At 52.0% G+C, this 25,061-nt stretch overlaps 1 protein-coding gene across 5 annotated transcripts; it reads left to right on the forward strand.

The window, feature by feature from the left end:
• Nucleotides 1-1,185: 1,185 nt before the first annotated feature.
• On the forward strand, nt 1,186-24,737 carry LOC123354974 (G protein-activated inward rectifier potassium channel 4-like). 5 transcript variants are annotated; one of them, XM_044997402.1, is made up of 8 exons: nt 1,186-2,124; nt 3,131-3,237; nt 6,161-6,405; nt 8,860-9,023; nt 16,114-16,387; nt 17,949-19,203; nt 21,107-21,218; nt 23,401-23,667. In XM_044997402.1, the coding sequence occupies exons 5-8, from the start codon at nt 16,172-16,174 to the stop codon at nt 23,516-23,518; spliced, it is 1,701 nt and encodes a 566-aa protein (XP_044853337.1). In that variant the 5' UTR covers nt 1,186-2,124; nt 3,131-3,237; nt 6,161-6,405; nt 8,860-9,023; nt 16,114-16,171; the 3' UTR covers nt 23,519-23,667. The 5 variants fall into 5 exon arrangements, with proteins under 5 accessions (XP_044853337.1, XP_044853332.1, XP_044853333.1 ...); XM_044997397.1 differs by lacking the exon at nt 21,107-21,218 and having other exon boundaries at nt 23,401-24,737; XM_044997398.1 differs by lacking the exon at nt 21,107-21,218 and having other exon boundaries at nt 8,860-8,985; nt 15,423-16,387; nt 23,401-24,737.
• Nucleotides 24,738-25,061: the final 324 nt, after the last annotated feature.

The raw sequence follows: 25,061 nt of genomic DNA on the forward strand, positions 1-25,061 counted from the left end.
TTGTAACCAGGCAGCGCCAGAGGGAGGGAGCTCATGGTCTGAGATCATTTAAGCTGAATGGGAACCGGCTCCCAATCAGAAAAATGTATCTGTTTGTTTGGTTTGCATTACTCCATTATTGAGCCAGGCCCATTGGTCCCACCACATCCACCCTCCCCTACCTAGCAACGACTCCAGCCTGACGAATGACTGGTTAGCAATGGTCACTACGTAATGCTTCCAAAGAAGGCAAAACATCCGTCACACTGGTGGCCAACTTCTTCCTGCCCGCAGCTGGTGAATGGCTTCTGGCTTGATGCTGTGTCCAAGGAGATGGTGGAACTCCACCATCTATGGTGGAACCCTTCCCCACTCTTCCTCCAGAGGCTGCAGAATCTGCCCTGCCACCAGAAACACTTGTCCATGTCCTATTCATATGGTCCCAAAGAGCCAGCTTTTTGCCTTTGAAATACCTTAGGTAGCAGCAAATGTCGGGCAATCTAGAAGGGGAGACCACAGTGTTGTGGAGCCCCAACCTTCCCTTCTCTCTCAGTGGGATCCCAGAAGGTTCTGTGAATGGCAACCACATCTTTGGACTTAAACCCTAACGGCACGCCACATCCTCAGGAAATGCTTCGGAAGCATTGATCCTCTCGACAACCCAGTGACGGTCCATGCTCTTATCCCCATTTAAGGGACAGAGCAACTGAGACACAGATTGGTGCAAATCTATCTTGGGAGTTGGTGGCAAAGATGCGATTAGAATTGAGGAACACCTGGACACAGGACATGTTTTGCTGCTGAAATAAAATACCCTGTTGTTTAAAAAATAAAGGATGGACTACGTCATAGGGAAGGGCTTAAGTTTCTGTTTGCACTCAGTCCCCATCTGTCCCTCTGTGCACGGACATACAAAGGGAACACAGTGTCCAGCTTTTAGAATTCTGTCTTTATTGGGGGATTAGTGACTCTAATCTCTCACTCATCTGCCTCCTTTGTTATTGAGAAGGATATTAAGGGCCAAGGCTGGTAAATTACTGCGTCTCCCTCCTTGTGGTGGGGGTGTTGGGGATACTGTGGTCTTCCAACTCCACTTGAAGGATTTAGTCCCAGATCCTGTACTGTAGTTTGGATTTACGAGTTGTGTCAGTGTTGCACGTCTGGTTCCCCCTTCAGTACCTTTGTTTTTAGGGGTAGATGGTGGGAAGTTAGCACTGAAAATCCACTTGTGACTGGAAGTTAGCCAGTGGAATTGAAGCTCCAGGACTGGCTCCCATGTTGTGTTTGGCACACTGAAGCCATTGGGCTGCTTTTTAGGACCTGCCTCTGTGAGGTGTTGGGGGCCCTTTGTGGGCTGAAGAGCACGCAGCATCTTGCAGGCTCAGGCCTTTGTGCTGCAGAAATTCTGAAGGGAGAATTTGGCTAGCTTAGCTGCTGCTTTGCGTTGGATTTTCAAGGGCTCAGCAACCACCACTAGGGCCAGATTCTCTAAGGCGCTCAGTCCCCAGCAGCGCCCAGCGTCTGAAGAGTTCAGCACCCAGCACGCTGAGCTCCTCAGACAATCTGGCCACTTACGTAGGAGCCTAAATGGGAGCTGAGCTCTTTTTGAAAGTCTGGCTCCGAGTGCTCTTGTCCTTCAGCTGGTACCGGTGGCTGCTATTTGGTAACTCTGTCAGGTGAGTTTGGCATTGGTGCAAGCAGCTTGAAGGGGCCATGCCAACGGGGCGGTGGGGACTGATGCACCCTTCCCAGTCAAAGTCACTGCCCTTATGCTCCAGATCCCTGTGCTGGAGCCATGGGAACCCCCGCAGTAACAAACCCTTGGGCTGACAGCTGAACCTCTCCGGCAAAGTATGGAGCACTTTGAAAAAATGTGGGCATCAGGATGTGTTTGTTTAGTCTGAACCGTTGCTAGCTTCATTCTTTTGGGTCAATAAGCTGTGTTTCCTAACCTCCTTGGGAGGGTTTTGTTCTTCTGTCTCTCTCTGTTTGTTCTCAGTTGTCAGCGCTGCTGCTTTCCTGCTCCCACCAGCCTCCGCTGTTGAATGTGGGAGGAAAACGTGGAGCTGTGACTTGGCTCTTGGCCAGCGTGCGGCACTGTGTGCTGAGAAGCAGTTCCTGCTTTCCGGCGCTGGATGCAGTGAGGTGAGGAGATGGCTATGGGGCATGTACTTGTCATTCTGCCTGGCTTATGAGGTGTGACCGGAATCCATAAACTGCAGCAACTTCTGGTGGTGCATAGTCATCCAGCCTGAACACTAGCTGGCGCTGAATCCCCTCTGCTCCCATGGGAGTCCAAAGCCAAACTACCACTGGTGTCAGTGGCAGCCAGATCAGGCCGTCTTAGGGGAATGCAGCTCCTCCACCCACTGCAATCAGCAATGGGGGAAATGGCTCTGGCAAGGGGGTTTCAAAGAAGCCTCAAGGAGTTAGGCACTCACCCCCTGGTGAATTTCAGCTGGATTTGGGAGGCAAACTCCCTTCAGCCCCTTAAGAAAGCTCAACCTTCGTCAGTGTCAGGGTTCACCTTGTGGACAACAAAAGACTAGGCACAGCTGGGATTGGAGAGGGAGTACAGGTCTTTGCAGAGATTCCTCCCGGCTCATGGGCACACAGGTGGGGTCAAGCACAGTGCCACATGTTTGGGGGGAGTAAAATCCCTGCAGGACTTCTCAGAGTCAGGCCAGAGTGATGCTGCCCAGCTGGGATGTCATTAAGTGGAGCTGAGCTCAGTGAAGATCAGAACTGCCTAAAGGATTGGGGGAAGGGGTGGAGGAGCTGCTGCCTAGAAGCTCGTGCACTGTGTTTGCTATTGAAGCATTTACGCCCCGTGCAGGGAACGTGACCAGAGGCTGTGGTGGGGGTTAGTTTATTGGTGTTCTTTTGACTGTACAAACCAAACCTGAAACCCCAGAGAGGGGGCTGCTTAACTGGGGTCTCCTGGGATCTTTCCCTCTGGCTGTGCAGGCTATGGCTCTTCCCCAACCTCAACCTCAACTAATGGCAAAATGCTCCAATCCTGTGTCTGGGGGAGCAGGTGCTGCTGCCAGCCCCTGCAGCCCGTCTTCCCCAAGGGCTCTGGGCGCGGCCAGGATCCTCAGAGGCACCATGGGGGCTATTCACAAAGTCTCTTGTATTCCTTGCATGACAGATCAAAGGCACCAGAACAATGAAGTTCCCGAGCAAATCCTCTACATTGGGTGATGTCTTCTACTCCACTTGTGCTCACAAGAACATCGACAGAGAGATCGGTTCCCGGTGCGTCTCGCCCCGGCCACGTGGAGGGGTAAAGGGGACGGGCCCGGTGCACGTACCCCAGTGACGTGTAAGGTGCCATTGAACATGCCTGGAGCATGAGAGGCCTGTTTCTCTTCATTTTTCAGTCCCTGCTGCCTGTCACTTCATTTGCAGCGTTGACATTTTGGCTCCTTGCCCCCTCTTTGTCTCGCTCACCGGCCCACACCTGCAGAGACGGGCTGGCTCAGCCTCTTGGGGCTGTGCTTTTGCAGAAAGACGAAGAGAAGCAGGCGTCTCATACTCCATGCGTGTTCCACGGCACCTCACTTGTCACTGAGGTGCACCCACTCCACAGTGCATGTAACCCCCCCAGCATTCTGAGCTCGGGGCAGCCCTGGGACCCGAGGAGAAGAGGGGAATTGTTGGCCAGGGTGACGAAACCAACCCAACAATCTCCCTCCTCCAACAGGCACCTTCAGCGTTCACCTGGGACGGCTAAAAGGGAGCTGGCCTGGTGTTCCCCCGGGGGAGGCACTGCACACCCATGGCCTCCTTTAGCTCCTTGCTGCACTGTCAGCGTTGGGTCTGTGCCCAATTTGTGGTGTGTGACTTGGGATCTCACTAATCCCGAGGGGAGGAAATTCTGCATTGTCTTCTGGCACAGGGCCATGGGGCCTGGGCTTGGCAGCTGTTTGGTTAGAGCAAATGTCCTAAGGCCCAGAGTGTGCGTGGGGGGAGCGCCGCAGGGGGAGCAGTTCCTCCTGATCTCTGCAAGAGGCTCCCGCTGCTCTTTGTCAGGACTTGTCGAAGGGGACGCCAACCCCCAAGTTGTCACCGGGCTACATCTGAGAGCAACCTGGGAGTCACTTTCTGCCACTGACATCACAGCGTGGGTCGCTCCAGCACTGCTGGAAGGGGGCGGACCAGGAGACTGAATCTCTCGGCACCATGGGATAGTTCCAGCACAGGCAACTGCAGTGCAAGCTCCCGCCCCCCTCTTCCTTCCCCCTGCCCCTTGCTAACGTGACCTATCCCTAACCCGAAGGCACCCCGCTGGTGCGAGCTCAGTCTCCCTGGCCCTGTCTTTCTGTCCTCGGGGATCCCAGCCATGCCTCGGTGTTTGGGATGTGGGCATGTGCTCTTTGGAACTGGATTTCACTTCACGCAGGCTGCTGAGCAGCCAGCAGACGGCGGTGGCGACTTCCAGTCACTACTGGCCTGGGACGAATTTGACATACTGAACATTGAATCCAGCCGATACATCCCAGGCCCAATCCCTTGAGGCAGAACACTCGGGATTGAAACTTACTCGGAAACATGTTACCCAGGACTGTGTTGTTTATTTCCATGGCCTCCTTCATCCCCATGATCCCAAAGTGCATGCAGGTCTCTGTACTGTTGTTTGGGAGGGTAGGTTTAAACATACCAGCAAGGTATTAACTGTGGCGGGGGATTGTATTGTTTTCCAAACTGACCTGTAAATTAAGAATGAATTTGATGTCTTTAGACATCGTTTACCTGAACTCTGCCTGCAAGTTACTAAGCGAGATTAAACTGTACTGTATTAATAACCCTCGAGCCGTTCAAGGCACTGGCTAAGCAGTTATTTATAACCGGGATGCTACCTGTGCTATTTTTAACTTTCTCTCTGTAAGGAACTAGGTTTAAATGTAGCATGTGGCTGCTTTTAACAGCCCCGGTAGCTTACGCTGCACTGAGGCGGTATTGATAGGCTGCAAGCTGTTAGTTACCAGTACCAGACAACACAACACGGTGGCGTTAGATCTGAATCATTAGCAGAGTCGCTGGACAGACCTATGCTATGTAATCACATGGCTGAATGAAACAGTCACAAAATGTCAGTTCTTTGTTTATGAACCTGATGAGAGCTGGCATTGTGGGGGGAATCGAGGAGTTGTGTTTCCTAGCAACGGCTGACCCCTCCCACCCAAAGACAGAGGGGGAATAGTCCCTGATGGGGGGCATCATGAATGTTAGAGCAGGGAAAAATGCCCCTTGCAGAACTCCTTCTTAGAGCTGGGAGTGCCTTCTAGTCCTTGGCCAGCGGGCCAGGGCCCTGCCCTAGCTATGCCTTTGGTTACACCACGTAACCATTGCACAGCCATTGCCCAGCAAACCCCCTCTGACTGCGGCTTGTTACATTCACTTGCTGTGTCTTGTTTTTAACTGAAATGGGAGCTCTTTGGGGCAGGAACCGTGTCCGCCTCCGGGTGGCGGAGGTGCCCATCCTGGCTTCTGGGTGCTCCCTTCAGGGAACGCAAGAGCTGTGTTGGGGAATCCCAGAGCAGGAAGGGGCTGAGCCTATCTCCCCTTCTCAGGGGTGGGTGACTGGGGCTACCTGCCATGCTGTGACACTGTTTGATCCCCTATTAGAAACCGAAGAATGTTTCTTTCCCCAGCGCTCCTTGTCCCAGTCCTTTCTAGCACCGTCCAGCCTCACAGGTAGGCGTGCGCGGAGCTCTGCAGTCCTGCTGGGGGGTAGGTGTTATCCCACAGTTCACAGATGGGGAAATGCGGGGTAGACTCTTTCCAAGGGTTTGTGCATCACCTAGCACGGTGGGGTCTTGGTCCAGGAATGGGGCTAGTAGGTGCTACCACAGGACAAACAATAAATAACTGTTAATGTCTCAGAAGGAGAGGAGACCTGCTTTAGCCAGAACTATCTGTCAGTGTGTTGCTGGAAGAGCAGGGCTCGGTCCTTGGGTGGGGGGTTAGTTAATGTTTTGCTCAAAGCCTGGGGAAGGGGAAGTCCCCTTCTGTCTGCTGCACACGCTGGAGCAGAAGCCCTGGGAGATTAACCCTGCAGGCTCCAGCGTCTCCCAGGCAGCATGTCTCCTCCTTGCCCAAGCCTTCCTGATTAAATCATCTTGAGGTAATTCTGCGTGTCATTGAGACAGATTAACGGGTGACCTTCTTCTCCCAGAACGGGATTGGAAGCTGACGCCGAGCTCCCTTACCCTGCACGCTGTGAGAGGATTTGCATCCAGAACTGATGGGAAGATGCATGGAGGCAGATGGGATTCCAAACCCTAGGCTGGCCCCAGCCCAGTGACGAGGCTCCGGATTGCGTCGGGAAGGTCGGTGGGAGAGTCGGCTGGAAGGAGAGGGGTTGCACACCTTGGGCTCCCCTGTTCCTGCCCTGGCAGGGCACTCAGTTGGAAAGATGAGGTAGGTGGATTGCTTCCCAGGAAGGCTGCAGGCTGTGGGCTCTGAGCTGCTATTGCATGGTTACCATAGTGGTCCTCTTGGCTAACACCAGTCTGGAGGGATTTGGCCCAATGAGAAGGTGCCAGAACGAATGACCGAGCCGACCTCTGTTAGGAAAACTCAAGCAGATCTGTAACATGAGTCTGTTCTGCAATGGGAGTCTGGGGAAGGGAGCTGCACAAAACATTTGGGGCGCTAAGTGTCGGCCAGAGGAAGATGATGCATGGAAGTGGGGTCCGCTAGGCAAGACAGAGTGGTTTGCATGGCCCTGTGCAGCAGGGATGTTGTTAAGCCGACGGCATCACCCTGGGAGACACTTACACAGCAGGCTTGTCAGACGCCAGTCTCTCCAGTGTCAGTCAGTCTGGCCTCTCTGCAGTGCCGGAGGGAACATGGATTGTCTCTAACTGATGGGCAGCTAGACTAAACTGCAGCTGGCTGCTGCCTGGAGGGAGATCAGAGGCAGGGTCATGTATCTGAACCCCTCCCCTGCAATCCGGGGCCCAAACTGCCCTAACCCAAAACCACATTGAGGAACAAAACCAAAAATTCCCCCGTTTGGCCGTTTCCACCTGCAGCACCGTGTCCCTTGACTGTCTGAGTGACCAGTGAGTGCCTGGCTTCCGTGGGGTGCAGTGCGGGGACACCTCCCCTGTAATCCCAGCTGATTCTCTGCCAGGTAGAGGCTATAGGACCCAGCTCATAGTCAGCATTGCTCTTGGAGCTCAGGGGCTGGCAATACTCCGCAGGCTGGTGAACTTGGCTTTGTCCCAAGCAACTTGTAACTCACCACTTAGTTTAAGCAGCAACCAGACTAACCAGAACTAACAGAACCAGACTAACACGGCTACCCCTCTGATACTTGACACTTAGTTTAGTACAGGGGTCAGCAACCGTTCAGAAGTGCTGTGCCGAGTCTTCATTCATTCACTCTAATTTAAGGTTTTGCGTGCCAGTAATACATGTTAACGTTTTTAGAAGGTCTCTTTCTATAAGTCTATAATCTATAACTAAACTATTGTTGTCTGTAAAATAAATAAGGCTTTTAAAATGTTTAAGAAGCTTCATTTAAAATTAAATAAAAATGCAGAGCCCCCCAGAGTGGTGGCCAGGACCCGGGCAGTGTGAGTGCCACTGAAAAGCAGCTCGTGTGCCGCAGGTTGCCTACCCCTGGTTTAGTATATAGTGGGCAAGACCAAGGGCTGGACAGAGCCTGCTGCTTCTGTCCTGCCAGGACAGGTGGATATTGGGCGACTGTATTAGTGGCAGTAGTTAGAACCTGGGTGCAATTCCCAGACACTTCCCTAAATAGCAGCTTAAAGTACAGACTGAGTTAGTGTGGCAAGTTTCTTCCTTTCTTACAAAGTTTGAAATCTTGTGTATCGTGGCCCATGTTATATGTGGCCTAGAATCCTTCCCCAAATATATATTTGGGCCCAGTTCATCCACATTGGAATGACAGAATGTGGCTGGAGGGAAAAGAACCCCAGCTCCCTATCAACCTTGGGTTTCCAGCAGTGGGATGACTCTGACCCTTGGGAGAATTTTAAATAGCAACTCAAGGTAAATCTGCCCCTAGCTGGGATAGAAATGTACAGGGCTATCAATCCTCATGCTTCAGGGCATAAACTGATCAGCATCTTAGAGGAAAGATGGCCCAGTTGGGAGAGTGCTAGCCTGGGACTCAACAGATCGAGGTTCAATTGTCTGCCCTGCCACAGGCTTCCTGGGTGATCTTGGGCAAGTCACTTAGCCCCTCTCTGCCTCAGTTTCCCATCTGTAAAATGGGTGTGATAGCACTTCCCTACCGCAGAAGGGTGTTGCGATATATTAATGATTGTGACATATCCAGATCTTAATGAGGGCTAGATATTTACTTTAGACAGTCAGCACCTGGGAACAGGAAAACATTTCTCCCCAGGGTCTGCTGGTACTGGCCACTGTTGAGACAAGACAGAGCTAGATGGACCATGTTCTGGTTTTGAACGCCTAGTTAAATTACTGTCTGTAGAACCCAACAGCACTCTAGCCAAGCAGCAGTGGGGAAGGACTTTCTTTAGCAGCCAGGAGCCAGGCTAATCGTGTGGAGAGGAGACAAGCTGGCTGCCCTAGCTGCTCTGCCAGATGATGACAGTAGCTGTTTAAAGTGTGGTGGGCATTTTCCAAATCCCAAAGAAGACCCACTTCCTGCCCCAAGGCGTGTACAGTCTAAAGAAAATGACCAGTGACAGCAGCCCTGTCTGCCCTTTGCTTTGCTGGAGTGTCCTTGGCTTTGGAGGCAGTTGGGGGGCTCTGTCTCCTTTCAGGGACCCCATGAATAAGCTTGCGAGTCCCTGAACACTTGGTAACTCAGGCCTACACGGAGCTCTCCTTCAGCTCTGTCTCAGCTTGAAAGCTTGTCTCTTTCACTAACAGAAGTTGGTCCAGTAAAAGATATGAGCTACCTTGTCTCTCCGAGATCCTGGAACCAACCCGGCTACAACCACAGGGCAACGAGCTGGAGGGGACATTCTAACAGGCGGACGCACAGCTGCTCTGTATGTGAGTCTGAGCAGAAGGGCTCTCTCCCTTTTCACGCTGTAAGTCCAGTTCCACCTCTTTGTGACTGAAGCTGATCACGATGGTAACTGGTTTGGGGCATTATAGAGAAACCAGCTAATGCTGGGGGTACAGCTGAGCCCTTCTCCCACCTGAGCATGGCTCGGCGTTTTGCTGCCTCACTTTCCAGGGCGGATTTCCAGGAACTTGGCATTTGGTAATATCTGCCTTCCTGGGATTAAACCTGAAACAGCTGAGCTGACTGTGAAAGAGAAGAGCTCAAAGCTGATTGGTGCCGAGTGGGACGGGTTTCCCTTCCCCCTCCTACAGCCTTTTGGATTTGAAGCACAATGCTGAGATGACAATTCTCAGCAAGGAGACGTGGGGGCAGGGTGTTGGGACTCCAACTTGCCTTCTCAAGCGTTAGCAGGGGACGGTGAATCTTGTGAATGTTACTTTACAGCCAGGAGTGACGGATGGGGCAGGGAAACTGAGCCGAGCTCTTTCTTCATTCAGTGAGGGGGGCGAAGACCAAGTCCCAGATGGGGCTAGCACAGCCAGGCTCCCAGGGGCTTGGCCGAGGGGAAGCCGCTCCCAGCCCAGCCCAGCCCAGTTCTTTAACACTAGCTGGTAAATGTGCAGAGGCTCAGGTGCTGTTTGGAGCTGGGCCTGGGTCTGCCCAGGCTTGGGGTGATAGGAACAAGGACACTGGGTGCTGCTGAGGTCTCCCTTTGCCACAGCAGAGAGCACAACAGTCCGTGGGTCAAGCCAATTGTTCGCCAGTGCTGCCTGGCTGCTGGCAGGGCGGGAGAGCAGATGCTGTGCCCTCACCGTGAGGGGTCCCTTCCCATCTGGCATTGCCAGCCGGGATGTTTCTCCCCTCACACCACTTTGCTGTTTGGAGATACCCGCCACATGAACCTCCCGGGTAGATAGAATTTTCTCCTGATCCCCACTCAGCCCTTTTGCTGCCTTTGGCCTTTTCTTCACCCACTGCCTTTAGCTCCTGTGCTTGTGACTCTCAGGAGAGCTGCAGAGCTCTGCCACAGACTGCGTGTGGGACCTTGGACAAGTCACTTAGCTCTCCATGCCTCGGTTCCCCATCCAAACCATGCAGATAATAGCCCTGTCCTACTTCGCAGGGGCCTTGGGAGGATGAATGCATGAATGATTGCAAGGAGCTCAGGCCCTACAAGGAAATGGGCTCATGTAAGGCCCTAGAGGGCCAGGTAGTTATGGCCTCCATGTTCTCTGCCCTCCGGCTTGGTTTGAATTTCCTTGTGGGCTCACTGGTTCTCTGGCAGGCAGGACTGGTATCACCATGTGGCATGACAGAGTAGGAGCCTCTGCTCCAGATGGGGCTAAGCTACCATGCCAACGAGTCTGTCCCCTGACCTGCAACCTCCACTGCCAGGCGCAGCTCCCTGCCGCCAGCGTTTGGGCCAGGGGCTCTCGCAAAGCATTCCCCGTCAGCCTGGGACAGGCCCCCGTCCCATGAGGGGTGTGTGTTCCAGAAGGGAGCTCAGGGGCCAGTCCACTCAAACAGGAGGAGCAGTGCCTCTCACCAAAGGGATTTATAGTCAGGATTCTTTTTGCTGGACATGTTTATATCTTCCTCTGGGAAAATACCTTGAGTCTAGAGACCAAGAAGCGTAGCAGGCTACTGCCATTGTAGTGAGATTGGCACTTCTCCCACTAGGGAATTTCTTATTAACCCCCTGACGTGCAGTGCAAACTCTAGGTCATTCCAGCTTAGTCCTGCCCAGCAGGGGTGATCCAGCCAGGGAGAGGGTGATCCCATCAGAGGCAGGGAAATCACCTTGTCCCGGGCCCCCTCCCGCCCAGTATGGAGACCAAGGGTTACGATGGCCTCTGGCTCTCTGGGTGGGTAGAGACCAGGAGCTCAATGAGCTCAGTCCCTGGTAGGTAACACATCAGTGTGAATCAGGAGACCCACACCGACCAGTATTTCATGGCCTCAGTAATGGGGTGTATCTGGGAGGCTAAACTGGGTTTGGCCTGGTGCTCAGAGCTCTGTTGGGGACGTGGTGGACTCCCTCAAGGGAGGCAACACAGGTCTGTCTAGTTCAGAGCATCTACTATGTTCTACAGGTCATTGACCTAGTTGCGTGCACAAGTGAAATTTAAAACTGGTAACACTGTTAGCTGTAATCCTCTGCTACATGTTAGAGCTGGACGGGCTTGTCTGGATGACAGTTAGTGCTCCACAAGCTAGGTGTCGATGTGAAGTGCTCTAGCCTGCCGCGCACTGTCTGTGTGGAGCCTGCTGCCACGCACTAACAGTCCCCTAGTGTGCATTGAGCTACTCCCTTTTCAAGCGGGAACTGTTCGTGTGCGGTGGCAGGGTTCGTGTGAACTGCTCGCATGCGACAGGCCAGTGCACTGCAGATTGACATGCCAGCTCGCCACGCACTGACTGTTCGTCCAGACAAGCCCTTGGGTTACAGCAGCACTGATGAGCTAGGTGTTGTACAAAACAGATTGCCAGGGACAGTCCCTGGTCTAAAGAGCTTATTGTCTAAATAGACTAATGGAGGCAGGGGAAACAGAGGCACAGAGAGGTGAAGTGATTGGTCCAAGATCACACAGTCGGTCAGTGGCAGGATTAGAGGTGAGGTGTCCTGACTCCCAGTCCAGTGCTCTGTCCACTGGGCCACGCTGCCTTCTCTGACAGCCCTAGAAAGTGAATTTTCTACAAGAAAATTACCTCCTTGGCAGTGCAGGCTGTTGCCACTCTGACCCCTAGAGCGTGACCTTTCCAAGCAGGAGAGGCACATTTCCAAGTGATGTGTGTGCCACACTTGCACATGTCTGTTCTCAGCTGGCCACTGCGGCCTGGAAGAGGGGAATAGTTAAGGCCGATTATTATTTCTGAGGTAAACTACCCATCCCAAAGCCTGAGAGACTTCCTCCCACCCATGTTCAGAGATGGGCAAACAGTGAGAGCGAAAGGACTCGGGGATATTTGTTGGCCATGTCTTTCACATCAGAACCTTGCTTATTAAGCCGTGCTCCTCACTGTTTTACCTGCACGCAGCCCTGTCTAGCGTGGTTTGCGTGTCAGTGCCCATCACTGCAGGATGGGAGTGCTCTGCTTTGGGGCCTGTGCCTACAAACATCAGGTGAATTAGTTTACTGACTGGAATCAAAGCAGGGCAAACTCTGGACCAAACTACCCACTGCCAGACTCTGCCCACTCTCCGCCTCCCACAGACCCCAGAGCAGCTCCTGGGGACGCAGTAAGCACCCAGGGAGGCAGTCGCCTCCTGCTTTGATAGCTTGCGCAATGCTGTTATGTCACATAATTGGCTTAGCCATCTGGTATTGCACTGAAACTTCTCAGCCTCTCACCCCAAACTCTGTGCCCCAACTCGGCCTTAAATCCATTATCTTAACACACTTTGCTGGCAGGGGGGATCCCCAACACAAGGTTCAGAGCCAGACGCAAATCCCCAGAGCCACCTGGGGGCCAGACTCTCATGTCTGTTCTTCAGTGCCTTTGAACTGAGGCTTCCCTGGCAGCGCTGCTGATGGGTTGGAGCCCTGAAGAGCTAACAATGGGGGATTTGCGGGTCCTGGGGAGGTGGTGGGCCCTGGCCCTTGATGAATGTTTGCCAGGCACAGCTTGGGGGCTGCCAGTAGAGTTCCCCGCACAGCCCTACCCCTAATCCTGCAGACCTGGCAGTGAGGAGGGGAGCGGGGATGTCAGAAACTGGGAGGATTGGGAGGGACTTGAAACACCAATACACTTGACAATTAGCAAATGTTTGGAAACACCATGTAGCGAGCGCTCTGCTGGGCCCATGGTGGCGTTCCTGTTAAGTGCTAAGTGTATTTATTACTAATAGCAATAACTATCATTCTTTTATGATTTGTACTAAGGTAGCAAATAGAGGCCCTGATCATGGATGGGATCTCCACTGAATATGGCGAGTCACTTAGTTTTTCTGTATCTCAGTTTCCTATGCCTAAAATGGGGATAAAAACATTTCTCTCCCTCGCAAGGGTGTGGTACCTCTGTGCCTCACACAGGAAAGGTTGTGAAGTGCTCAAATGCCACAGGAATTAGTGCTGTATGTGAACCATAGACAGACAGAGGAGGTTGAGAACCACTCTGCTACGGCCCGTGTTAGGTAGATCTGGATTTAAAATAGTTCTATTCTACCCACTGGTTCTAACAAACACGCTTCTGTAGATGGCAGGCTTCCAGGTGGGAGGAAATGTAAGCAAACCCTGCCGTTCTCACCCAGAAACAAGCGCCAAAGTCATTGTGACCTGCCCGCTGTGACATTTGTCTTGCTCTCCTTGGTGCTCTTTATATTTCTAAGTAGCAGTTTGGGCTGCGTCCAGCTTCCCTTTCTATGAAAACCTCTGTTGAAATAAACACAACTTTTGGGAGTGAGTGAAACGTGATCTCAAGACAAAGCGCTGTGGCTCCATTGACGTCACTAACGCTGGCAAAGGATTTAGAGATCTATCAATGAAAGCCTTCATTTTTTTAACCTATGGCTTTGGGCAAATAGTGAGGCTGTCATTAGTGAATGGCCTGTCCCTTGTTTTTCCTTCACCAAAGCAATCATGCAGAATGACAAGCTCAGGGGACTGATTTGCTGGGGATTTATGTCTTGCTTTGTTAATCCACCTCCAACCCCCGTGTTGTGTCTCCCCCCGCGATTGTGTCTGGATCTTGCGCAAGGTGCTGCTTGTGTGCTAATGAAAAGTTGGTAGTTCATCTGGGGCTTGGCTTACTCCCTCAGGGTTCAGGCAGGACCGGCTCTAGACCCCAGCGCGCCAAGCGCGCACTTGGGGCGGCGTGCCGCCGGGAGGGCGGCAGGCGGCTCTGGTGGACCTCCCGCAGGCATGCCTGCGGAGAGTCCGGTCGTCCGGCGGCTCCGGTGGACCTCCTGCAGACATGCCTGCAGAGGGTCTGCTGGTCCCACGGCTCGGGTGGACCTCCCGCAGGCATGCCTGCGGATGCTCCACGGGAGCAGCAGACCCTCCGCAGGTACGTCTGCAGGAGGTCCACCGGAGCCGCGGGACTGGCGACCGCGAGAGCGCCCCCCGCGGCGCGCCGCCCTGCTTGGGGCAGCGCAATTGCTAGAGCCGCCCCTGGGTTCAGGACAGATGCTCTGTGTTATTAATACTGGGCGGCAGCATGAGGGGTGAACTACTGGTGAATTTCATTGAGGCTTTTTGGGGTGCTTTAGCTCTGCAGCCTTAGCACATGTGCAGAGGAAGGTGAGGGGGACGTGTCAGGGCTCCCCAGTCATAGAGACTGGACCCAAAGACTGGTGCTGGGATAAGGCCCAGGGTAACATTTTCAAAAGGATCTAAGGGATTGAGGCACATAAATCCCATTGGCAAAAGAGAGTTGGGCACCTGTGTCGACACTGCAAAAAACGACCCACAGCAAGAAGTTTCAGAGCCCGGGTCAACTGACTCAGACTTGCAGGGCTCGTGTTAGGGGGCTAAACATAGCCATGTGGCCGTTGCCGCTCGGGCTCGGAGTCCTCCTGCCCTTGCTGGCTTTCAGAGCCCGGGGTCCAGCCCAAGTGGACTGCACTGCTATTTTTAGCGCTGGAGCTTGGGCCCAGTTGAACTGGGCTCTGAGACGTGCCGTCGCATTTTGTTGTTCTGTTTTTTGCAGTGTAGATGTCCCCTAGAAGCCTAAAACTTGGTGCGACCTCGCTACGTTGCTCAGGGCTGTGAAAAATGTCACGTGCCCTGTGCGGCGGCGTGAGCTCGACCAATCCCCCCCCCGGTAGACTCAGCTCGGTCGATGGCAGAACTCTTCTGTCCACCTCGCTGCTGCTTCGCAAGGGGGTGGATTCACTACTGTGACGGGAAACCCCCTCCCGTGGCTGTCGTACATATCTACACCCCGGGGATGTAGCTGCAGCTGTGCCACTGGAGCACTGGCCGGGTAGATGTACCATGCGTCTGTCTGAAAGTCACTGGACGTAGGCTTCAAAGCTCCTGTCTCTTTTGAAAATGGGACTTGGGCTCCTCGGTCACTGAGGAGCTGCTCCCCTTGTCTATCTTGGGAGGGGGGTTCCCCGCTGTAGTTAAATCAGTGCCAGCCTCCCGTGTGGATGTGCTGAAGCTCCGTGTGAAGCATCTCCGTTAGGGTTTTGCACTGGTATAGCTACAGCAATATAGTTACATAGGGAAATTGGCACTAAGGCTAGACAAGCCCCGAAACTGGCTACAACTGTTTCCCTTAGAGAGGAAGGGGTTAGGGCATTTGCCTGGAGACCTGGATTCCCATCCCTGTCCTGCCACAGCCTTCTTGGGTGACCTTGGGCAAGTCACTTAGCCTCTCTGTGCCTGTTTTTCAGAAAGGGGTGAAGGCTGCCTACCATCTGAAAATCAGGCCCCTCTAAGGGGTCTCAGGGTCTCCATGCTTCTGTCTCTTGCAGTGATTATCAGGAGATATTCAGCAATCTCCAGATCATGTTGGAGGCGACAAGAGACTGTGGTCTAGCAATTGGAACAAGTGACGGGGACACAGAAGACATGGATTCGTGTCCCAGCTCTGCCACACACTCCCTGTGTGACCTTGGGCAAGTCACTTATTCTCTCTGGGCCTCAGTTCCACATCTGCAAAACGGGGATAATGATCCTTCCCTCTCTTGCAGGGGGGCTGCAAGGATAAACTCATTGATATCTGTGGGGCACTTAGATATTGCAGTGACAAGGGCAACAGAAGCAGCTAGCTAGAGACAGACAGATCAGCTGAACTTCCCCCCAGCTCAGGAATGCTGGGCTCAGACACTATGCAGCCTCTGCAAGTTCAGGGGCTTTTCTGGAATCTGTCTGAGAGCAGGCTGCCTCAAGGGACCGAGGACAGCCTTTGTTATCTCCCCTCAGTGCACCCAGCTCCGGTCAGCAGGACAGGGGTGTGTCTGCAGCACTAAGCCATGCTCAGAGGTGAGCACCTGAGCTCTACCAAGTCAGGCTGGCTCCCCTCTACCTTGAACCTGAACGGGGTACATGTGCTACTGTCTGGAATGAGGCCCCCAGCCCCACTGACAGTGAGCTGGCTTTTGGTACTGAACTTGCCCACGCGCTGGTTAAAATAACCCCTCTCTTTGTGTTCTCACATGGCAGGATTCCCCACCGGAGACGGTGCAAAGCCCTGGGGTAGTGCCCCAGCCCCCAATCAGCCATGGTGCTGCCCATCGCCAGCAGCAGCATGGAGCTGCAGCAGGACAACGGGCTCTGTGTCCGCAACAACATGGGCGGTTGCCGGCTGAAGTACGAGGAGCCGAGGAGCCGGAGGAACTCCATCCCCCCTGTGCAGACTCCCACCGCCAAGCACATGCTTGCCTACCTGCCCCGGCCCCCGACGGACACCAGCAGATACGGCGCCTTCCCTCAGAAGGTGAGGCGGCTCCCATCATTAAAGGACATGGCGAGGCTGGGCGCCTCCATTTGACATGCCGCCCAGCCTGATGCAAATGACAAAGAAATCCCGCCCCACCCTATCTCCCACAACAATCCTACTGAGTCCTGATCACTCTTGTACCCATGTAGCTAGGAAGGTAGATAATGGGACAGCCCAGCTGGGGACAAAGTTCTCCCCAGCTCCTTTAGCTGAGAGGTTCTTAACACAGCTGAGGGGTGTGTTAGCTCCAGTCATGGGTGATTCCATTCTGCCTCGCTTGCTTTACCCGCAACCTCCAGCCCAGTGCCAAATAGATCCAGGATTCTTCTTCTGCACTTCCTGTCCTGTGCTGCTGGGCAGCTGGAAAACAGCCACCATGTTGCTCCTGAACGGGGGGCTGCATTTTAGCCATGCTAAATAGATACATATGTTTGCAAAGCCCTTTGGCTGAAGGGCGCTATACAAATAATATCGGCTGCAGCCAGGACCATGGTATATTGACTGAAAGGTGGAGCCAATTGTTTGATTACACTTGTGGTTCATTCTTTAAAATGTTCAAGGGACCAAAATAGCCAAATTTCTTGGCTAGAGACAAAGCAGTACAGTGTGACAAGGAGACAGACATACCCTCCTTCCAGAAAGCAATTCTTATCTTGCAAAAGATGTGCTTCAAAGAGAGGTATTTCAGCTAGTAGTATCTACAGTATGAATTTTCAAGTTACACCATTCTCTACCCATCACTAAATCCAATCCACCAGGTGGCAACACTTCCTTAACTTGTTCTTTTGTTCTGCACTTTTCTTATCTCTGCTTTGGATACTGCATTCGAAACCAGTTGGGTGCAGAGGTACTCCGAACCCGTGCTAGGACCATTGCCATTCATGCCATTGCTAAGACCGTGCCATTCATGTGTCTTGGCCTTGACAGGCTTCGTATTTTCTAATGCCAAAACTGACTTCAGCTTTGCAAAGTGCTGTGGGATACCTGACATCATGGGTGAACAGAAATGTAGAGAGAGAATAATAGATTCAGCTAACGTAACTTCCCAACTCTTAAATCTGTCTAATGTATCCATCTATCTAATGTATTTGTATTAATACCATATGTATAATACCCATTAATGTGGTGTATGCTACCCCGAACATAGATAGATAGATAGAATCAGCTAAGAGGTATCTAAGTGTGGTACAAGTATTAAAGATGCAGCTGCAATGTTTTCCCTCCTTCCTTCTTTACTTCTTGCTTCCTACTTCCCACCCCTCTAGTCTCCTCAGTCATTGGTTGTTCCAGCGCAGATGCTGCTACTGTGCTGGGAAAGGCTTTATCACAGAAATGAGGCTTTTATTTAACTCTATCATGGGGAGGGCTGGGGACTCAGTCTGGTGTCAGTATTAATAATTGTGTGTGTTAAGGTTGCACCTAGTGGCCCAGCTGTGATTAGGGCCCCATTGTGCTGTACCATACACATGAAGAGATTAAAATTTAAATAGATCAGACGGACAAAGGATGAGAGGGAAAACAGGTGCATTTCTCTTGATTGGTTCTTTTCCCCTTGCAGCCTGAAATGATGGTCATCCCCATGGGCCTATCAGGAGAGAGCCAACAGCAAACAGACCCTGCGACTGAAAAGAAAAATGCCCTGATGTCAAACTTTGTCCCCCACTCCTGTGGCTCAAACATCCCCAATGACAGATCAGTCCTTCAGAGGAGGCTCAGTCTGGTGGAGCAGACCAGCACAGGCACGGTGGTACCTGTGAAGCACCGGCCCAGCGTCTCCATCAACACCGAAGATCTGCCCAAGTACCGCCGGGCATTGCGCAATGATCCCCTGCCTTCACTCCGGGACATCAACACCCGGTGGTACCCACGGCATGCCCTCAGTGTGCCCAACATCCCCAACTCAGCACGGAAAAAAACACCCACCCGGAGCATTGTCTCCATGACCCCCTCAGAGAAACCTCAGAACCGGCGCTGCAAGCTCATCGACGATGATCGGCAGTTCAGCTCCGCCAACAAGCAGCAGCGGCAGCGCTATGTGACCAAAATGGGCAAGTGCCAGGTGAATCTGGGCCGCATCCAGGAAAAGAAGAGGTTCCTGTCGGACATTTTCACCACCATTGTGGACCTCAAGTACCGCTGGTTCCTCTTTGTCTTCATGATGTGCTACATCATCACCTGGGTGGTCTTTGGCATCATCTACTTCTTCGATGCCTGGATAAGGGACGACGTCAACCACATAGGAGACCCAGAGTGGAAGCCTTGCATCGAGAATGTGGACAATTTCATATCTGCCTTACTTTTCTCCGTGGAAAGTCAAAGGACCATTGGTTATGGCTCCCGGATTGTGACAGCCGATTGCACCGAGGGCGTCATTTTGCTGATGGCCCAGTCCATTGTTGGGTCCATGATAGATGCCCTCATGGTGGGATGCATGTTCGTCAAGATCTCCAGGCCCAAGAAGCGTGCCCAGACCTTAATATTCAGCAAGAAGTGCGTTGTCTCCCACCGGGATGAGAAACTCTGCCTGATGTTCCGCATCGGCGACCTCCGGGACAGCCACATGGTGGATGCAAAAATAAGGGCCAAACTGATCAAATCCAGACAAACCAAGGAAGGGGAGTTCATCCCCTTGGAGCAGTCGGAGCTGAACCTGGGCTATGACACAGGGGAGGACAGGCTCTTCTTGGTGGAGCCGCAGATCATCTGCCATGTCATCAGTGACCACAGCCCCTTCTGGGAAATGACAGCAGAGTCGTTGAAGCGGGAGCAATTTGAGATCATTGTGATCCTGGAGGGCATTGTGGAAGCCACAGGTGGGTGCTCTGAGGAGGGTATGCAGACCCTAGGTGGGCTTGGAAAGGTGTTCTCCTCCCCCAGCTCAGGGGCTGCTCCATATTACTAGACCTGGGAGTGCTGTGATTGGGTTTCCTTCCTTTCCCAAACTATCAGGTAATGGCTGCCACAGGAGTCAGGGTGCAGCACTGGCAGGACACTCAGTTCTAATACTCCCTCCCTCTGTGTCCTCAGGCAAGTCTCTGAATCTCTCCTCCTCAGCTCCCTGCTCAGGACAATGAGCCTTCCCTGCCTCCCAGGCTGGGTTGGGAGGGTGATGTCGGTGGGTCTGTAAGTGTGTTGAAGATGGAAAGCTGGGAGGTGATAAGTATTATTAACCCGTTTCTCTGATCTGGGGCAACAGGACATTGGTGTCTTGCGCAGAGAGACAGCGGGTGGGGCAGGGGGCTAGAGGGCCCGGCAGTGTGATCTGCTCCAGCAGGAGGTGCCGTATCAGACTAAATGGCCCAGTCACCTGACCTAGTTCCACAGATTAGATCCCACACTCGTCGCTCTCTTCATCTGTTGTTCTGAGGTGGAGGGTGTGGGGTACCAGCCTAGATGGTCTGTCCCCCTGCTGCAGTGAGATAGGATGCGGCATGACATGAACTTGGTTAGCTCAATCCCTGCGTTCCCCTAAACCAGGGGTCGGCAACCTTTCAGAAGTGGTGTGCCGAGTCTTCATTCATTCACTCTAATTTAAGGTTTCATGTGCCAGTAATACATTTTAACATTCTTAGAAGGTCTCTTTCTATAAGTCTATAATATATAACTAAACTATTGTTGTCTGTAAAGTAAATTAGGTTTTTAAAATGTTTAAGAAGCTTCATTTAAAATTAAATAAAATGCAGAGCCCCCTGGACCGATGGCCAGGACCCGGGCAGTGTGAGTGCCACTGAAAATCAGCTCACGTGCCACTTTCGGCACCCATGCCATAGGTTGCCTACCCCTGCCCTAAACAGTTACTTAACACACTGAGCTGACTCATGGATTTTGTTTGTTTGAAAGACAAACAAAACCAACCACCCAGGCAGCCAACGGCTTCTCCTGCCCACACAGGGCGAGTGGGCAGACTTGGATCCCACATGTTACACTGAGCCTTGGCACCATCCCGGGGGAGTGGGAAAAGCGTAGTTGGGATACAGCCTGTCCTGAAGAGAGATGGTGCAGGTGGTACTGCAGGAAATGCCCATTTGCCTTCTAGGTGGAGCTGGGCAAAAACCAGATAATTTGGTTTACTGACAGTTTTGAAAAGCTGAAACAAATCATTTCAGGTCAGACCAAAAATTAAACTTTAACAATTTTTCAATGATTCAATAAGTTTTTTTTTTTTTAAATCATTTCTGGTCAAACATTTGACCCACCAGTAAATGTCTGTCTGATTTTGAGCATTTTTAAATGTTTTAATTTTAATAAACAAAAATAAATTCAAAGCAACTTTTTGTTTTGAAATTTCCTTTTAACTGAAAAACTGGGAAATGTTTCATTTTGAAAATGTCAAAACCAAACTTTTTGATTTTTTTCCCTGAATGTTTTTTTGGGGGGTTATTTTCAGAATGAACGATTTGGCAACGAATCCACAAAACATTTGTTTCACCAAATCAACCTGTTTTTTCCACGGAAAAAATATTTCGGTCAAAAAATGTCATGCAGCCCTAAATCCTACAGTGTTAGCAAGAAAATTGCCTCTGTGCTACCACCTGTACAGCTGGAGCCATTTTCAGCAGCCTGTCAGGTAACCCTGCTCTGAGCCCCACTTACTGTATTGGCTCCCAGTTGGCTGCTGGTGCAACATCCCTCAGCCCTGACTGGGAGGGAAGCACTGTTAGGGGTGAGAAGGGAGTTCACAATCCATGGCCCAGTCAACCCGTGGCGTCTTTTCAGGATGCTACATTGGCAGACAAAGAATGAGCCAGAACATGCTCGTCAGCCAGATGGCTCAGGGGACCAGGACTGAACTTTTCTCCTGGAGGTCACTGGCATGCATTGGGCACAGGTGAGTGACCAAAGGACATTGCCATCGAATGGTTGCTGGGAGGCCATGAGGTGACCCAGGGTGGCGCAGTCCATTTATCAGTGGGGAGAGAGCTACATTTCAGAAACCATCACTGCAGCTGGTACTAATTGACCTCCTTGCTGGCAGTCTCAGCAAAAATGCTGTGGACTGAATGGGCCATGGAGACTAAACTCCCTTCTCTCCGTTTAACGAGGGGTCCCTTCAACTCGGGACGGTAGCCCCGTGTTGAGCTGACATGGAGGAAGCCTGCTGTGGATTCCCAGAGGGGTCAGTCTGGCCCTTTTCATTAGCATGACATTCACTTAAAACTGGTAGGAAGCTACTGGAGGGAGAAAATATCCCCAAACACTTAACATGTGTGTCAGAGACTAGTATGATTCAATGAAGACCACCAACTTCCCCACCTGTGTTTCTTCACTGGAAAGAACTGTTACAGTTGTTGCCAACGCTCACGATTTTTTGGGGGAGGGGTGGGAAGACAATTCTTAAAACCCCAGACTGGAATCATGAGATGACATGAGAATCTCAGCTTCTGTTTGTGTAAACACCCATTTTTTAGCCCTCACGGTTGTGGAGCAAAGCTTGACATTGTGCACCCTAGAGATTCCAAACCCAGAAGACAACTTGAACGATCCAGAAATTGGTTATTTTTAAAAATCTCATTATTTTTAAGCCCATCTCATATTCTTTTTTCTTTTTTGGGGGGGGGGGGCAAAGAAGGAGCTGACTTGTGATTTTTTTAATGCTTGGGATTGGTGACATCAGAACTGTGTTAATTACAGGTGTGTGGATGGATGATTTGATGCGATGGTGCCCAGCTGCTTGATATGAAATTTTCATTTTGATGGTTTAAGCTTCATTTCCCCCCCATCCCTTTTAAAAACCCTTGCTTTTTGTTGTTGTTGATCAGTTCTCCACCTCTTCCCACATACACACATGCACGCACTTGTCATGGAGCACACCCCTTTCTCAGTCTCACTCTGCCACCCTGCTCCCTCCCTGTACTATCCTTCATCTCTCCCAGCTGATTTGGGCTCCCTCTGCTGGTCTTTAGTTCTTGGGCTTTCCTAGTCAGAAAAATGGTGATTTAAAAACAAAGCTGCCAGTTCCCATCCAGTGTTGGGACGGGGCGGTAGAAGGACCTGGGTGTGTCCTCCCCCAGAGGGAAAGTTTGGGGAAACCCGCTGCCTTATAAAGCAGTCTGGCCCATTAAAAGGCAAAAATATTGGTGCTTCACAAGTATTGTTTTGAGGCCCAGGGATGAATCTTCTCTAGCAGGGACAATAGAACCATTTGCAGAACTAGTTCCTTGCTACCTCTATCAGGGGCAAGGAAATCACCCCTTGCAATCTGGTGACACAGTATTGATCGGGCATTCCCAAAAGCCCCTCCCAGTGTGTAACTGATCTAGTCCAGACCAGGGACCAGTGCACGATTGTTCCCTACAGTCTGTCCTTCAGATAGAGTTCTTTCTAGCCTAGTTTCATGGTGAAACATTGGGGAGACAAACATGTATATGGAAAACTAAATAGCTACTGTCAGTCTACGTGAGTCAGACAGCAATCCTAGACAGGTCAAACTTTGGGCTGAGAAGAGAGCCCTGCTGGCCTAGAATCACAGACACTGCAGACAGATTTGGTTCCATTTAGTCCATAGCCCTGGGAGCAAGCACAGGTTTCTTATTGTATATTTCAGTATATTGTCCAGTCTAGTTTCAATGTCCTGGTTTTGGTGCACAGATTAGCACTGTCTGCTCCTTTCTAACACAGGTATTTATCTGGCTCCCACAGCTGTGCTTGTCTGAACCTAAATATCCATTTCAGGTGCCTCAGTAACTGCGCAAATACCCATTCAGCACAGGAGATTTACCCTTCAGATGCTGACCAAGCACATGGGAACTGCCAGGTGGTTCAGACTCAGGGTGTAACCTAGTCCTGTATCCTAACACTCACCAGTACCATCTGGCTCAGAGGAAGGAGCAAGAAACCCTGCAGCTATGGGATGACCTGTCCCCAGGCAAAGTTACCTCCTGACCCCATTAGTCAGCAGTTGTCTTCTGCCCCTGAAGCATGAGGGATTATACATCCATTTTGTATCCCTTTGTGGAATACAACCTGCCCAATGAATAGTCCTGACTGCATCTTCTTTTTTCTCACTGTAGGAATGACATGTCAAGCCCGGACCTCTTACATAGAGGACGAGATCCTTTGGGGATATCGGTTCGAGCCCTGCATGACCCTGGAGAAAGGAGCCTTTCGAGTAGACTACAGCAGGTTTGAGAAGACATTTGAGGTGCAGACCCCAGCAGCCAGCGCCAAGGAGATGTATGAACTGAAGGAGATGGAATGTCAGGACCAGTCCACCCTGAGCTTGTACTGGGACCACCTGGTGCATCCCTGCTTCTCAGCTGAGCTGAATGATGTCCTGCAGGATGAGGGTCCCACTGAGGCACCCCTGGCCAGGCTGGGCATCCCCAACATCACGGAGGAGGAAACGAGTGCCGAGTTCCAGAACCAGATCGGAGTCTGAGCTCCTCCCCAACACAGAGTGACAGGAGACACCCCAGTGCAGTCACTTGTCTGCCCCAAGGACGAGTGCTGCTGCTTGGCATCCGGACATGTCCCTGGTGCGAGTGGGGGGAGAGGCAAGGGGAAAGGTGCACTGCTGCTCTCCGGCCAACCTGAACGTGCATCGACATCCTCCCCAGTGAGCTCTGCGGTGGAGCCATTGTGCTCTCCCCCCAATACAGGCAGTTGATGCTGCCTTCCTATGGAGGAGGCGGTGGGGTTAGAGACCCCTGTTGCTCCCTACTCCAGGCTGGGGTAAGGGACCAGGGAAACGTGGAACAAGGGCTTGGGCCACACGGCCAGGAGGCTGATCAGGCATTGACTGTTATGTGGAGGAAATGTCACTTTCCCTGTGAGTATAAGGTGCTGCCCCGGGGTAGGTCATAAGCCACAGGGATCCAACTGGAGACCTCTAGGTCTTACGGCCTGTGCTAAATGACCAGCTCTGCTAGCTCAAGGGCTGTAGCAGAGAGTGACAGAGCCCCACTGTGTAGTGTGGGTCACATGACACCAGAATTAACAATACCACCTTCAGTCACCCCAGGGAGTGCCGCTTGGAGGGGGGCAGGGAGCCCCTCTCCATAGTCTCTGGTTCCCATTATGTCCACATCAGGCACCTTAGGGTTTGTGCAGCCCTTCTGGTTTCACACCTTCTCCTGCCCCCACACCATGTCCTTCATGGACTGTAGGTACCCGGAGCTGGTGCTGCCCTCAGATGCAGCTCGGGCACTCACATGGAAGTGTCTCCTACTGACAGTGCCATATGGATAACTCTCTCTGTTCGGTGTGTCCCTCACCCCTCCTTCCCTGCGTCCTCTGACCGCTGTCCCTAACCTCTCAACACATCCTGCGTCTCCAGGTCCAGCTGCAGCTAAGTGGAATTATTTTTGCAAAGTCTTTTGTAATAAGGTCATCAGAAAACAAAATTCAGCAGGTGATTAAAATCTCTGAACCCCACAGACAGCAGCGTTTTGTGAGTGTGTGTAGGCACTGTGCATGTGTTTGCATATGCGGGGGGTTCCTGCTCAGTCTACAGGGCCACTGCCTGGTGCAGGGGGCTGAGAACGGGAACGGGAGCCTTTTACCAGTTGGATATTGTTTCAGATCTGAGCCCAGGTCCTCCAAAGTATTAGGCACCTAACTCCCACTGAAATTAACAGGAGTTAGGTGTGTAAATAGCTTGGAGGATCTGGCCCTTGATCCCTCACTCCCATGCTTAGGGGTGAGCAGGCTGGGGCACGGATGGGGCATGCCC

This window comes from Mauremys mutica, chromosome 22 (genome assembly GCF_020497125.1).
Source record: "Mauremys mutica isolate MM-2020 ecotype Southern chromosome 22, ASM2049712v1, whole genome shotgun sequence".
Lineage (NCBI taxonomy): Eukaryota > Metazoa > Chordata > Testudines > Geoemydidae > Mauremys > Mauremys mutica.

Bases quoted from the DNA above. Each gene is read 5' to 3' on its own strand.
- LOC123354974 (XM_044997397.1), top strand. From the start codon at position 16,172: ATGGTGCTGCCCATCGCCAGCAGCAGCATGGAGCTGCAGCAGGACAAC. The intron at 16,388-17,948 runs GTGAGGCGGCTC...TTCCCCTTGCAG, and splicing joins ACGGCGCCTTCCCTCAGAAG to CCTGAAATGATGGTCATCCC. The intron at 19,204-23,400 runs GTGGGTGCTCTG...TTCTCACTGTAG, and splicing joins GGGCATTGTGGAAGCCACAG to GAATGACATGTCAAGCCCGG.